At 33.1% G+C, this 15,177-nt stretch overlaps 3 protein-coding genes across 3 annotated transcripts; all 3 read right to left on the bottom strand.

Annotated features, from left to right (window-relative positions):
- Positions 1-450: 450 nt before the first annotated feature.
- Positions 451-2,300, bottom strand: LOC114182959 (BAG family molecular chaperone regulator 8, chloroplastic). Its single transcript, XM_028069770.1, has 2 exons — positions 1,659-2,300; positions 451-1,374 (listed from the first exon to the last, which is right to left on the bottom strand). The coding sequence occupies exons 1-2, from the start codon at positions 2,232-2,234 to the stop codon at positions 658-660; spliced, it is 1,293 nt and encodes a 430-aa protein (XP_027925571.1). The 5' UTR covers positions 2,235-2,300; the 3' UTR covers positions 451-657.
- A 1,696-nt stretch (positions 2,301-3,996) lies between these two features.
- On the bottom strand, positions 3,997-6,961 carry LOC114183214 (zinc finger RNA-binding protein). Its single transcript, XM_028070145.1, has 2 exons — positions 6,492-6,961; positions 3,997-4,751 (listed from the first exon to the last, which is right to left on the bottom strand). The coding sequence occupies exons 1-2, from the start codon at positions 6,843-6,845 to the stop codon at positions 4,227-4,229; spliced, it is 879 nt and encodes a 292-aa protein (XP_027925946.1). The 5' UTR covers positions 6,846-6,961; the 3' UTR covers positions 3,997-4,226.
- Positions 6,962-11,072: 4,111 nt separating this feature from the next.
- On the bottom strand, positions 11,073-13,860 carry LOC114183728 (UDP-glucose 6-dehydrogenase 1). Its single transcript, XM_028070847.1, has 2 exons — positions 13,732-13,860; positions 11,073-12,792 (listed from the first exon to the last, which is right to left on the bottom strand). The coding sequence occupies exon 2, from the start codon at positions 12,772-12,774 to the stop codon at positions 11,332-11,334; it is 1,443 nt and encodes a 480-aa protein (XP_027926648.1). The 5' UTR covers positions 12,775-12,792; positions 13,732-13,860; the 3' UTR covers positions 11,073-11,331.
- Between the last annotated feature and the right edge of the window lie 1,317 nt (positions 13,861-15,177).

Raw genomic sequence — 15,177 nt, 5'->3', positions numbered from 1 at the left:
TGCTTCTAAGTTATCGTGGTATTTCATGATCAAATCATCCTTAAATTTTACTCTGGCGGGACATTTAAGCTTTCTATTGTTAATTTTCTGGCCATTTTATTTCTTTTCTCAAGATCATTGTTGAATCCTTCATTTAATTATTCGAGTCAGATAAGAAATTGTGGTCTGCTTAACAATCATAATTTGTGTATCAACATTTTTTGGGTGGGTTAGCTGATTAGCTCACTGACGTTGACATTCAGGTATATGATGTATATATGAATAAGATACGAAACAAAGTATATAATCAATAAAGCCGCTTGATTCTTCATCAAATTATGGGTTTTCTACGATGAGACATTTAATAGTATATTTGTTAAATCCGCAAATTGGAATTGCCTAACAATATTCACAACTATCCTTTTATTCTACTACTATCAACATTGAGAAAACAAGTGACACTGCTTCAAATAGTGTTGGAAAAAGTTGATAGCCCGAATGCAGTAAAAACAACAACTGAAGTTGAACATTTCAAGTTCATTACAGAACCAGCGATCAGTTAGACACACAAATGAGCTCCACCAATCTGAAATCCAATAAAAAAAATACTCCTAGGTTACAATTAAACAATACAAATAGAGCGAAAACTAAGTCATACATGATACATTCCATGGTCCTTCACGTCAAAATCTTCACACCTTTACTCTTCTTCACACCACTTCTATTTTCCATCTTAAGTGGCAAAGGAGCAGAGTACATGAGCTTTTCTTGGTGCGCATGAAGCTGCTCTTTCTCCTCATTTTCCAGAAACCTTCCACTCTCCATCACCAACACTTCCTCCTCCTCATCAGCACCCTGATAAGAATTTACACCATCATCCTCAACTGCACCACTCACATTATCCAAAACCTCTCCTTGCTCATCACTAGATGAACAACTTCCATCGGAACATCTTACATCCCTACTATAAACCTCACGAATATTCCCATTTTCAGCAAACCTCACACTCTTCTTCACTCCAGCTTGAACTCCTCGCTTCCCAAGGAAGACGCCATTTTTCTTTGCAGACACCTCACTACTTCCACCAATCAAAACATTGGTCACCCCATCATCATGAATGCCCTCCTCAGACTCGGAATCTTCTTCATCATTAGCAGAAACCTTACATAATCTACTAAGCTTTTCAACCCTATCCCTCAAATTATTCAGCAGCTTCCTCCTTTCGTCATCACCTGCATTTCTCGGTGTTTGAACTTTCTTACCAGACCTCACAGTCTTTGCTTCTCTAACATAAAGCACGTGCTTTCTCAAAGCAACCTCTTCAATTGAGTCCAAAAACCGAACCAAATCTCTGCTGATCGACCTTTTCCCATCTACAATCATCGGATCACAACCCTAGAATCAAAATTGAAACTTTTAAGTTTTGTTGGGGGTAGAGAGGCTATTAGGCTAAAAAGCACAAGCACAGATCTCAGAGACTAAAAAAGTGTTCCAGAAAGTATTTACAGATTGCACACCAGCAAAATCTTAACACTCCTAGAGTAATTCAGACTCATTTCCTTCACGGATAGGATTCTGATCCTCACCCACTTAACCAAATTTAGCAGTTTATTTTTCTACTTTTTTTTTTTTTATTTAAAAGTAATAAATTCAAAAGAAAATTCTCATGATTAGATTACCTCAATGGAATCGAGTTCGAGGAGCAAGTTCATGGCTTTGAGAGAAAGGGCTGCGAAATCGACATGGGCATGGCTGGAACAGGAGGATTTGAGAGCGTTGAATGTGGATTTGATGGAAGCGAGGTGTTTGAGTTGGGTTAGGGTTCTTGATCTGCGAACAAGGAAGGAGCGAAAATGGGTTTGAATGACGGTGGCCGCGGTGTGTCGGAGGGAGTGGCGGGTGTAGTGATTGAGAGAGGACTCGAGGGATTCGATGCGGTGAAGGAGAGATGAGATAGCGGAATGAGTTTGGTGTTGGTGTTGAAGGTGGTGGTTTTGGGTGGGGAGGTTAAGGTTGTGGTGAGTGTGAGATTTGGTGTAGTTTTTTGGGGAAGGAAGAATAGGGTGAGGTTGGGGTTGAGAGAGGAATGATGCAATGGGGTGCAGAAGGTGGTGTTGGGGTGGCGGGGCTGTGCAACAGGTGTTAGGTGGGTTGTGGTAGCAGCAGCATTGGGTGGTGGTGGTGGTGGCTGTGATGGTGGGAGGAGGAGGAGGAGGAGCTTGGTGGTGGTGGTGACAGTGGCAGTGAGAGGCCATTCAGCGAGTGGGAGAACCAGCAACACTCCGAGGGAAGAAGGGTTTTGATCTTGTTGGCGAGAACTTGGTCAATTCAAAGGGTATTTAAGACACTGTAATGAATTGGTTTACCGTTTGCAAAAGAAATCAGATATTTACTTTCTTTGATAAAAGAATTTACTATGAAACATATTTTGATTATGTTTTTATCTGATAGACTTTAATGTTTTTAATTATTACATATATTATATTTCATAACCCTCGGGAAATTAAACAATTGACATTATTGTTTGTTCAGTTTAATGTGGAGGAAGGAGAATGAAAGGAAAAAGAAAGAAATATGTGAGAAATGAATAATAAGAATTAAGGTGATTTGGATTGAAAATGGAAATATCATAGAGAAAGTTGAAATTAAAATTAAAATAACCATAAAAACAGACAAAAGGATATAAATGTCTGAAGGTAGAAAAAGGATCACAATTTTAAAGAAAACAGTCTACTGATATTTATTTCGAGTAATATACTTTCCGACAAGAACACATTCCAATCAAATAAATATTCATTCAAGCATTATGTTTAATTATTTTGTTCTTCCTCTATTTATTTTATTTACCTTATTGAAATATTCTCATTTTTAATTCATTTTCAGCTTATTTTTTCTCTTTCACTTCTTCGCTTACTTTACTTTCATATATAGTTAGGGGCGTATTCAATTGAAATTCAAAAGATTTAATAGATTTGTTTTTATAAAAAATTGTGATATTCGGTAAAAAAATTAAACTAAATAAATCTCATGAACTCAATTAAGATTATCAATATTTAAATATACAAATTTAAAAGTAAAGTTTATAAAACTAAAAACGAGCAATTATACGTAAATATTTGAACCTTATCTGATCATAAATTATTAGATATGTTATATTTGATAACTTAAATAATAATAACTTTATTAGCGATTTTCAATTATTTCCAATTCATGTAATAACCTCCGTATTCAAAGTGCATACACGAGTCATGGTTGAGAAAAAAAATACACGAATTAATATAGTATAACATAATGACTAGATGATTTGAAAAATGAAAAACGCCTAAATACTATATAAAGTTAAGCCAAATATCCAATCTCTAGTGTATTTTCGTTAAAAACTTTGTTAATTATTTATTTATTTATTAGAGTTTGTTAAATGAAACTATATTCAATAAGAAAAAAAAGACAAAGTATAAAATAACAGAAAAGGATAATCAAATTCTTTTATATTCTTACTAAGGAAAAATTGTCATATATTTTAAACTAGGAAAAAAAAATATAAGTTAAACTAAAATTGCATACTTACTATGATGGTTAACAGTTAAATGCGAGTTTACTCAGCTATAGTTTTGATTAAATACCATAGCTTCAACTTATTTTTGAATGAGCCGAGTGTGTGTAAAGAGAATCAGACAAATGTGTTGGTAATGATAGAAAGTTCCTATACTGTGAAAACATAATTCTTAAAAACAAAAAAACAGACAAAAAACAAAAAAAAGGAGCGTGGGGTATATACAAGTATTATTAAGATGGTGGCAAAGTTGGTGTCTAAAGTGTGCAGGAATCGAGGAAGGCAAAGTTTGTGGACACCACCACATTATTCCCTCCAAGAAACTATAAAGTAGTTTTTCTTTTTACTTTAAATGTAATTCATAAATTTAGACTAATGATAATAATTTGATTAAATAGAGTAAATCGGAAAGCCTTTGCCAAGAGTTTTTGTCTCACCTTAGTTTATATGATAACAGAGGCTACTAATTTAGATCACAATATCCATTGAAAAATACCTTTGAGCATGCAACATTATACGTTCTTGCTGAGACGATGGTGTGATACATCTCAAGTTTTCATCTGCTAAAACAATCTAAAAGTGTATATACTCACCCAAGTTCATATCTAAACTAAAAATTGAGAAGTGAATACTCTATTCAAATGCAGAATGAAGGTGCCAAAACAAACTATGTTCCTAAATATAAGGGGAGAATTCAACTGGCATATGTTTTCTTCAGCATAGCAGCATGCTTCTGTCCAGTAAGATGATAATTATAGACTGTCTCACTATTACACACCACGTTACATATAGCACATATCTTAACTGCTTCAGCTGCTGCCCCGCCATCAAGAACCTTCTTTTTCTTTTTCTCCAAGTCTTCAATGGTTTCAGCTTTTTTTCTCTTAATCTTGTTCCCACTGATTGATTTGCTCTTGTTGTCTGGTAACTGGGGTCCTATTACAGGATTAGATGACCCAGATGGTTGAACTTGGGTTGGTTTCAATGATTCTCTTAGTTTTTCCAAGTTCCTCTTGTGCTTCTTTCCTAATTTATGTTGGTCCAGCACTTCCTTTCCAGTGCATTCTATCTTGCAAACTTCACAATATGCAGGTTGCACAACCTTAGTTTTAGCTTTCTTTTGTTTTTTACTCAGTATTCCATTGCCATGAAGTTGAGCTGCAGTATTTGCCCACCACATAGCCAATTGTTCTGAGTCATTGGATGGTATAGAGATGCCCTGCACGGTTGCATGTATTTATGTATTTATTTCCAAATCTAGATAATAACAGTGCAATTAAAAAAAACGAATGGAGAACCCAGACTTGCATACAGCCAATAAACGAACTTTTATATACTATTCAAATCCTTATCCAAGCAATCTTAAAAACAATACAATAAAAACCCAGAGTCACTCAATGAATTTTTTTTAACACAGCGTTCTTCAAATGCTTTTTTGGGTCACCATGTGATTTGTGCAGAGTATTTGACAATGACTAATCTCCCCACAAAAACCTGACAAATTTCATGAAAACCTAACTGATCATCATAGCCGAGTCTCTCCTCCTAGATATATTTTTCTCCACTAAGGTCTCTATAAACTTAGTTCTACTTGAACCAACATGTTGGTAGTTAAGTACTTCCTTATAAAACAGATTTCAAATACACTATGAATGTAGAGAAAATTACCGGGACTATAATTTATAAAAGATAATGCACAATGAATTTTTACCATAATAGTATAGGCTGAATGACTTAATCAATGTCATGAGCTACTACTCCAATCCAATTAGTAGGTAAAACTTGTTCAGGTCAATTTTTTATGGAAAACTAAATATAACACGGCCAATGACAAAGGCAATGACTGCCAAACAAAGTTCATAGTAACTTCAAATCCATAGACAACTTCAATAAATTCAAAATCATAATCCACTCAATTTCAGAAATATATAGTAGAATAAATTTTTACATTCCTCTGCTTAAATTCTTAATTTCAGATAACTATGATAGAAAGATAGCTGATTCGAGATAACAAACAATGTGTACTTGATTCATGTGAAACCCAAACAATCAGATAACATAGTCTCGAGGTCATAAAACTTCCATTACCCAGATATAGAGGATGTGTATTTAGAATAGCAAGAGTATGCTCTACTAAGAGGAACATAATGGGTCAGAAGAATAGGCTTATGTAAAACATTATTGACTAATATGCTAACTCCTCTCATACTCATCATGGCCCTATATATGTCCAAAGTCATTTCAATATTGAAATACAAAACCATTGTATAATCTGCGATTTAGCTATAGCCAATAGTGTAAATTTTAATAATAAATGAACTTCTAACATCAATGAATATAATATGAAAGATATACTAAGCATGTCTAAGCATCCAAATATGGTATCCACATATTTCTACATGGATTTCAACTCCCTATGTCCAAACAAAATAAAAAACAAAAATCAGTCATACATCAATGGTAGACACTACGAGTATAGTTAACCAATCATCACCAACAACAAATCAATTTCCTATAAAACTTCAACTAGCTGCCACTAGACAAGAACATGCTCACTTCTATTTTAATTTTCAACTACTTCATGAAACTAATGGAAATGTACACAAGCAAAGATTAAAAAAACTCTCTGTCAGAACAATTTCAACGGCGACAACAAGGATACAGGGGCATCCAGGATAGTAGTAGTCCGTATTTGACCACAATTTCCCACAATATCAAGGATCTCAACAAAACTAGGACCGTGACTGCAATTTAAAACCTTGTTTAAAAGAGACCAATAATTGTGGACCAACATTATAAGCATAGCTCTATGCTCTCTACACGTGCAACCAGTAAACAGTATAAACCAGTCACAAATATAAAAGGAATCAAACTCATGCATACACATTATCCAAATCCGACTTTTCCCCTTTAAAAAATCAAAACTTTAGCCAAAGACTTTAAAGAAACGGGCACTTACAGGTGCATAGACAGTTGGGTCAGAACCAAATTGCCTAACAGCCTCTCTGGCAGCCCAGTTCTGGTTTACATAGTACCCAGAATTGGAATCAGCCCCAGCATGGGTCTGGGGATAGATCAAACTGGGAATGGGAACAGATTCATGATTTGAATACACAATAGGGTTCGACGGCGGAAGGGAATCAACCCCAGGAGGTTTGAGGGGAAGAGAGGAAGAGGGGTTAGGGTTTTGAGAATAAGAGGGGTAATGGGTGGTCTGAGATGGTGGAGGAGCATAAGATGATGAGGAAGGTTGAGGGAAAGAGAAGAGTGGGGTTTCGGTTTGCAGCGATTCAGCCCAATTGCCGTACTCCATGGCTAAATGTGTTTGAGTAGCATGAGGATTGAATTGAAGATGATGAAGAAGATGAAAAAGAAAGGGAAGATGCTATATGATTACACTGATTCAAAAAAACTACTTGCATACAAAGTTTCGGAAAATTATTTGTTCTTTTTCAAATAAGATATCCAAAATTAACAAATACAAAAAGATAATAACAGTTTTTTTTTTTTATTTACGCATGTACCTCCCCATATTTACCTTATAATAATAAAAAGTAACATTAATTATTCTAATTATTATTAAAACAAAAAATATTATTAGATTTAAATAAAATATATTCTTAAAAAATAATTATAAAATTTTAAAAAAATAAAATATTTTTATTAATAAAAAAATTGGTAGTAAAATACGTAAAAAGAAAAAATAAATATCAAATAAAAAAAAAACTTATAGCTTTTATTAATAACTAGTAAAAACACTTTTCTTTTACTACAATTGTTTTTATTAAATTACAAAATAATTTTAATTATTAAAATAAAAATGACTAATAAATTATAACATAACATTTATAAAAAGATAGGTTTAATTAATCGTAAGGTACCCAGTTTGGTACTAGAATGTCAAATTGGTACCTGCTTTTAAAAAGTGTCAATTGCATCCCAACTTTTGAAAATTGCTTCAATTAGGTCCCTTTCAGACAGAGTTGACTAACGCCGTTAGTCAACGTGCCACGTGTCAATCTGTGGTTTTTTTGATTTTCTTTTTTAAAAATTTTAATTTTTTTTTAATTGTTAATTTTTTTTTAAAAATTTTATTTAAAAAAAAATTAAAAATGCCACGTGTCAAGTCCCTGTGTGTGACACGTGGCATTGTCAGTGCCACGTGGCATTGTAATGCCACGTGTCAGTGTCACTATCAGATGTCATTGTGATGATTTCGATTTAGTTCCCATTTATGTTTTTTCGTTTCAATTTAGTACCTACTGTATTTGATTCAATTTTGACCTAATAATTTTTAATAATTAAAATATTTTTTAATAAAATTAAAAGTAATTAAGTATAAAAGTTTAAAAAAAATTAAGTATTTGATATTTATATTAAAATTTAGTGGTAAAAGTCATTTTAGTACTTATAAATAGCATAACATTCATACAAATAATAAATTTGGTCTGAAATTGAGAAAAACATTATAAATATTAGTACTTAATTTTGTAAAAATATTTATACTTAATTATTTTTAATCTTATAAAAAATGTATTACAAAAATATTTTAATTATTAAAAAAAAAATTTGGACAAAATTGAATCAGATACACATACTTAGGTACTAAATTGAAACAAAAAGACATATGTGGGGACCAGATCGAAATCAACACAATGACATCTAATAGTGACACTGACACGTGGCATTACAATGCCACGTGGCACTGACAATGCCACGTGTCATACACAGGGACTTGACACGTGACATTTTTAATTTTTTTTAAAAAAAATTTTTTAAAAAAAATTAAAATTAAAAAAAAATTAATTTTTTTAAAAAAAAATCAAAAAAACCACAGATTGACACGTGGCACGTTGACTAACGGCGTTAGTCAACTCTGTCTGAAAGGACCTAATTGAAACAATTTTCAAAAGTTGGGATGCAATTGACACTTTTGTAAAAACGGGTACCAATTTGACATTCTAGTACCAAACTGGATACCTTACGATTAATTAAACCAAAAAGATAATATATATAATTTTTTTTAATAATTTTTTATTATGTAAATGATTTTTTATTACGAGTAATTATTTAAATTAAAAAAATTAATTAAGGGAGTGATCTACAAAAACAAATATATATATATATATATATATATATATATATATATATATATATTACATATTTGTATAAAATAAAGAGAATTAATTCATCATATAAATATTAATGGCTTCTTTTATTCTTAAGTCAGAGACACGAATAATATTAATAACTTTAAAGACCTTTAAAAAAACTGTCAATTCGCTCCTAAAAATAACTTTGTTCCTTTAGTCCTATGAAGCCCACAAAATTGTCATCCATATAGAACCTCGGATACTCTTTTGTTTATATTCAATTCCATAAGATCAAATTGACTAAAGTTATGATGTGGGACATTATGATTAACACTAGTAATTCCAACACATCTAAGACATTGATTTCATATACACTAAGCAACATTACATGTAAAGAAGAAATGAGAGACACTTTCCTCACCATTTCTACACATAACTATAAGCTAGACCCTATCAAAATACCTCTCCTAATCAAATTATCCTTAGTTGTCACTCTATTGAGGAAAACTTTCCATGCAAAGTGTTGAGCTAAGGGAAAAACTTTAATCTTCCAAAATTTTTTGAAGACTTTGTTGTGTTCCCTATGAATTATACCAAGAAATTTACTATAGGTTGATTTGACAGTGTAGTTGTCCCCTTCTTCATCTTTCCATATCAATGTGTCTTCTCTAACCTTAGATAGTCATCTACTTGTACGTTCTTCCATGAATCTACCTAATTGAGGTGTTTCATATTCAAACCATTCTCTTCTCCACTTCATTACTCATTCCCAACCTTGATTATTCCATCTTCCTAACTCCCTTATTGCTCCATTCTTATTAAGAGAATGAACATATAATATTGGGTAACTGACACACTCAAAGGTTGTTTTGAAATCCATTTGTCCTTCCAAAATTTGATATTGTTCCCCTTTTTCACCGTTCACTCTATATTACTTATGAACCGATTACCACATATCCCTTTGCTTATGGTATGTTTGGATGAAACAATTTAAAAAAGTAATTCATTTATTTGGAGAATTTGAAATTATTCCAATAAAATGGCATGTTTGAATTTAGATGAAAAAACTTAAAAAGAAATTGAAATTGAGAAATTTTAAGAAAATATTTCAAATAACTAAATTTGAAATTCACTTAAAAAAGAAGAAAATTGAAATTCTCCAAGTTGTGGAATTGCTCATTGCTTAGGACCAAAAAAGTCCACAAGTCCAAAAAGTAAAGTCAGGTTGGGCAGAAGGTCGAGATGACTTAGTTCGTACTGAATATTGAGCCGAGTTAGCCCTGACCTAAGGTCGAGATGAGATGGCTTTGGTCAAAAGTCGAGACAAAATGACTCTTTTAAGCCAAAGGTCGAGCTGGGTCGACCTTGACTAAATTTAAGTCGAGTTGGCTATGGCTAACGGTTGAGACGAGATGACTCTAAACTGAGTCGTCTGAGTTGAAGATCGAACTAAGTCATTGTTGATCTCTTGGCAAATGTATCAATAGTCAATTGTAGTATAATGATTTTCATAGTAAGAATGTTAATACCACGAGGAACGAGTTCAATTAAAATAGGTAGTTTATCTAGATCGGCTTATATACAAAGATATTCATTTGATTTATTGTTAATTGTTATATTAAGGTTAAAATACATTTTTGATTCCAATTTTCGTCAAGTTTTATCAAATCAGTCACAATTTTATTTTTGTGCTCAAATAGATTCTAATTTTCGTCAATTTTGTTCAATTAAATTTCTTTTGTTAAAATCGTTTAAATCATTAACGATCATGAACAGGATTGTCACATATCACATATCACTTCGTATTTATTTTTTTTAATTTTTTAACAATAAAGTTTTACAAATTCAATTCATTAATTATACCTTAAATAAATAATACTTAACATTCTCCACCTTTTAAGTATTATAGAAAATTCTACCAACAAAGTTCTCAAACTAACAAAAGCTTCAAATGAGAATTTATTATTCTATTATTCAATTTGATGGATCCGATCTATTTAACATCCACCACCTATTGATTACATTTAATGCGTACCAAATCCTTTATAACACTTGCAAGAATATTGTTCACATTTAATGCGTACTAAATCCTAACACTTGCAAGAATATATTCGCCTAACTTTAAGAACTCGAGGGATCCATAATTTTTCTACTTGTAATAACTCACAACAGAAAAAAATAAATAAATAAAAACCTTTGAGCTGAGCCTAAGAGCTGCGCTTCACATGTCCTGCATACAAAAGCCATCTACAAGATCCTTTTAATGGAAGAAATTTGTAACTTTCTCAAAGGAAACTTTTGTTCAGAGTACATATAAAAGGTGTATAGATTATTAGTTTAGTTAAAGTATATTGAAACGTCAACCATTAAAATTTATATGAATTTTGATACACTCTAATCTTTCTTGTAGCCCTTCTTTCCACCTCAAATAATACTTACTCTCAAGATTACATAAATTTCCACTTTATGATATTAAAAGAAGATTAATCAAACAAAATAAGTTTCTCTGGTACATTCATAACAGACTGGAGTAAAGCAACAAGGAAGAACATAAAACCTCCTACTTCCCCACAATTTTTACCTCATTTATGTCAACTATTATGAGAAAGACAAGGAAGGAAAGAAAAACTAAAAAAATAATAAAGAATCAAACTGACTGCCTCAATACTTGACTGATATTGCAGTATACTTGATTAATAATCTATCTTATGCCACAGCAGGCATGTCTTTGAGCCATGGATCAAGTGGCTTACCAATTGAGTAAACTATGAAGCCAATCTCACGTAGCTTATCACCATCCACAACGTTTCTGCCATCAAAAACAAAAGCTGGTTTTTGCATGTTGTCAAATATCTTCTGGTAATCAAGAGTCTTGAACTCATCCCACTCGGTTAGAATACAGAGACCATGTGCATCCTTTGTTGCTTCATAGGCATCCCAAACCACACTGACTTTCTTCACAGTAGTGGGACTTGTGGGCTGCAGGTGGATCGGATGATCCCAATCAAACTTGTTCATTGATAGATCCCTCTGGATTTGGTCCTCGGTTACCTGTGGATCATATATGCTCAGGTTGGCCTTATCGCCAAGTAGACCCTGGCATACATCAATGGCAGGGGTCTCCCTCGTATCACCAGTGTCTTTCTTGAAGGCAAATCCAAGAATAGCAATCTTTTTGTTTGAAACAGTGTTGAACATTGATGAAACAACACGGTTCACAAAACGGCTCTTCTGATAGTCATTGATCTTGATAACTTGTTTCCAATACTCGGCCACCTCTGGAAGGCCATTGCACTCACAGATGTAAACAAGGTTCAAGATATCCTTCTGGAAGCATGATCCACCAAAACCAACACTAGCATTGAGGAACTTGGGTCCAATCCTTGAGTCCGTACCAACAGAATAGGACACCTGTTGAACATTTGCCCCAGTAGCCTCACAAAGTGCTGACATGGCATTAACAGATGAAATCCTTTGGGCCAAGAAAGCATTGGCAGCAAGCTTAGAAAGTTCTGCTGACCAGAGATTTGTGGTGAGTATTCTTTCTTCGGGAACCCATTGAGAATAAACATCCTTCAAAGCTTGAATAGCTTTTTGGCCCTCTGGGGTCTCCCTGCCTCCAATAAGAACACGGTCTGGTTTAAAGAGATCCTCGATTGCAGTTCCCTCAGCAAGGAATTCTGGGTTTGATAGAATCTGGAATTTGATTCCCTTGCTGTTGTGGGTTAGAATCTTCTCTATGGCCTCAGCAGTTTTGACTGGGACTGTGGATTTCTCTACCACAATCTTGTCAGACTTTGAGACATCAGCAATCATGCGAGCTGCGCTCTCCCAATATGTCAAATCTGCTGCTTTGCCAGCTCCAAGACCCTGAGTTTTAGTTGGGGTGTTGACAGAGACAAACACTATGTCAGCCTCAAAGACATGCTTTTCAACATCAGTGCTGAAGAAGAGGTTCTTGCCACGGCATTGCTTCACAACACCATCAAGACCAGGTTCATAGATAGGAAGCTGGTCACTGTTCCAGGCTGCAATGCGGGATTTAGAGATATCCACAACAGCCACTTCAATGGATGGGCACTTAAGTGCAATGACTGCCATTGTAGGACCCCCGACATATCCAGCGCCAATGCAGCAAATCTTCACCATTTTGCTTTTCTAAATAACCTATCGAAATCAGGTTTGAAACAGATCAGAGTTAGAACACAAGCTTGCAACGTAAGTCACTAAGATGCCTTATACAACTATCATTTCACATAATAGTATTAAAACAGTATAATATATACGCTATCAGATTCTGCAAATTGCAACTATTATCATCTAGGAAAACAAGGAAACAGGTCACCGTAGCTTCTTATGTCCTCATGAGTTCAAAGAATAGGACGAAAAATCTACCAGGTCTCGTCCTTTTTGAGAAATCATATCAAGAATCATCCTTTTGTTCTACCTAGACTTTAGGATCTAAGACCTGGCCAATCATGGCCAACAGAACTGCATGTTTCTATTTTAAAACAGTTCCTACTTAACATCTTGGAGTCAATACCATGTAAAAATTTCATATGAGAAAACAAGAAATCTGATTAAAAGAGATTCGAAAGTCAACAGATGAAAATGACCCGAATGATGAAGCAGGAACTTGCATACGAGCTTATATGAAACCAGATCTAGAACACACATGCAAACTTCAGTATGACTACTAGACAACCAGTAATACCAAAGCAGATCTAGCAACAAGAGCAGAACCATGAACTAAATGCACGTGGTTTCATAGCCAAATGCCACCAATCCCAGCAGATCCACCGTCAATTTTGCTTCAAAACAAGGTGACAACAAAAACCCACCAACAAAATCCACGAAAGCATCGAAATTTAACAACATAACAACAAAAGTAAGCGAAAACTGCAACAGATCCGTCTCACTTTCACACAAACCAGAGCCAAAACCATCAAGCACAAATAAAAAAAATATCAGCAAACAAGCAAAACAGCACGATCACACACAAACATAGCATAATTTTCAAACCATGAATGCGTGATGGAACAAACAGAGCATAATATTTCACATGAGAGGCAGTAAAAACAGGAAATGATAGTGTCGGAACCATACCTCCGGTGAAGAAACTATTAATCCCTTTGACTAAGGGAGAGAGAAAGAAGAAAATTATGTTATGCTGAAGAAGAGCGTGACCAAGGTTATATATACGCACCCAAAATCCACCTTCCTCAACATGTTATTACCAAAAGGGACACCATTGCAGTCGGTGTACAAAATCTATCTTTCTACTCTTCTAAAACTAAATATTATACATAACTCTATTTATTTAAAAATAATTCCTCGTTTTCATTATTATTTTTAAGAGAATATAAAAATAAAACCACTCATATAATAAATAGATAGGATTTGCATCTTGAAGCAAATATGAATCTACTTGTTTTAAAAATAAAAAAATAGATACATATAAAAACAAAAAGTTACTTGTTTTGTTCATTTTTTAAAAAGAAAAGACAAACTAATCTATCCAATGTTAATTTTTTTTTATATTATCGTGTTTAACTAAAAATATTCATCAACTTGATGATATATATATATATATATATATATTAAAATATTTAAATGTGAAAGTAATTTTAATGGAGGAGGATGGTGTGATAATCACATTTTTTCATTGATATTACCTATTACTATTTGATTATCATAAAATGAGTGTAGTTTTCTATAATACCCTTAGATATATATTTGAATTTGTGTTATGGAAAAGGATAAAAGTGGAAATTGAAGTGATTTTACCGAAATGGGCATGAGTTGATGGTTTTGATTCTAACGCAACTGGCAAAGATGGGTTTACAGCTTATTCGCGCGTTCCACGCGTTTTGTTTCCTTTCATTTTTTCTGTGAGTGAGTCAACTTCAAGCTGCGCATTCTCACAACATCCTCAAACTTAAATATATTTTCATTAATATATAATTAACTCTATTATCAATAATAATAATAATAATAATAACACATTTTCTTAGTTACATTTGTCTTTGTTTTGTTCAAACTTAGATTTGCAACTAACTTTTCTCTGTCTACTTAGAATATGATTAATTGTTTAAGTTGTAAATTAAGAAATCCCGTTATGGGGGCACATTCTATTAGTTGTACCACGTGCAAGGGAATGAAAGAATATGCATTAGACGTAAATAATGTGCGATTGAAGTAAAGACGTTGGAATATAAATGGATTATAAAAACTTTAGGTAAAAGGTACTACTACTAATGATAGTCAAAAATAAAAATGAAAATAAAAGGGTGTTTTTAATTTAATTTAATTTGGATTGACTTTGAAGAATTAAAGTTAAAATAAAAGGGTGTTTATAATTTAATTCTTGTCGAAGTTTGGCTTGAATTGGTGATTTTCAAGGATTCATTTGAGTGAGAGTAAAGTCTTTGACTAATAATGAATTCTTCTCTTGCCTAATTTTCATATTTAAGAAACAACACTCATTGAACAAATAATCAGCAAAAGATTGAATATTATTGTTAAAAAATCAGCAAAAGATTATGAATCACA

Source organism: Vigna unguiculata, chromosome 5 (genome assembly GCF_004118075.2).
Source record: "Vigna unguiculata cultivar IT97K-499-35 chromosome 5, ASM411807v1, whole genome shotgun sequence".
NCBI classification, from domain to species: Eukaryota; Viridiplantae; Streptophyta; class Magnoliopsida; order Fabales; family Fabaceae; genus Vigna; species Vigna unguiculata.
This window is presented reverse-complemented; position numbering and strand designations above follow the sequence as displayed.

Bases quoted from the DNA above. Each gene is read 5' to 3' on its own strand.
- LOC114182959 (XM_028069770.1), bottom strand. From the start codon at position 2,234: ATGGCCTCTCACTGCCACTGTCACCACCACCACCAAGCTCCTCCTCCT. The intron at 1,375-1,658 runs GTAATCTAATCA...TTTTGATTCTAG, and splicing joins TCGAACTCGATTCCATTGAG to GGTTGTGATCCGATGATTGT.
- LOC114183214 (XM_028070145.1), bottom strand. From the start codon at position 6,845: ATGGAGTACGGCAATTGGGCTGAATCGCTGCAAACCGAAACCCCACTC. The intron at 4,752-6,491 runs GTAAGTGCCCGT...GCAACCGTGCAG, and splicing joins ACCCAACTGTCTATGCACCT to GGCATCTCTATACCATCCAA.
- LOC114183728 (XM_028070847.1), bottom strand. From the start codon at position 12,774: ATGGTGAAGATTTGCTGCATTGGCGCTGGATATGTCGGGGGTCCTACA.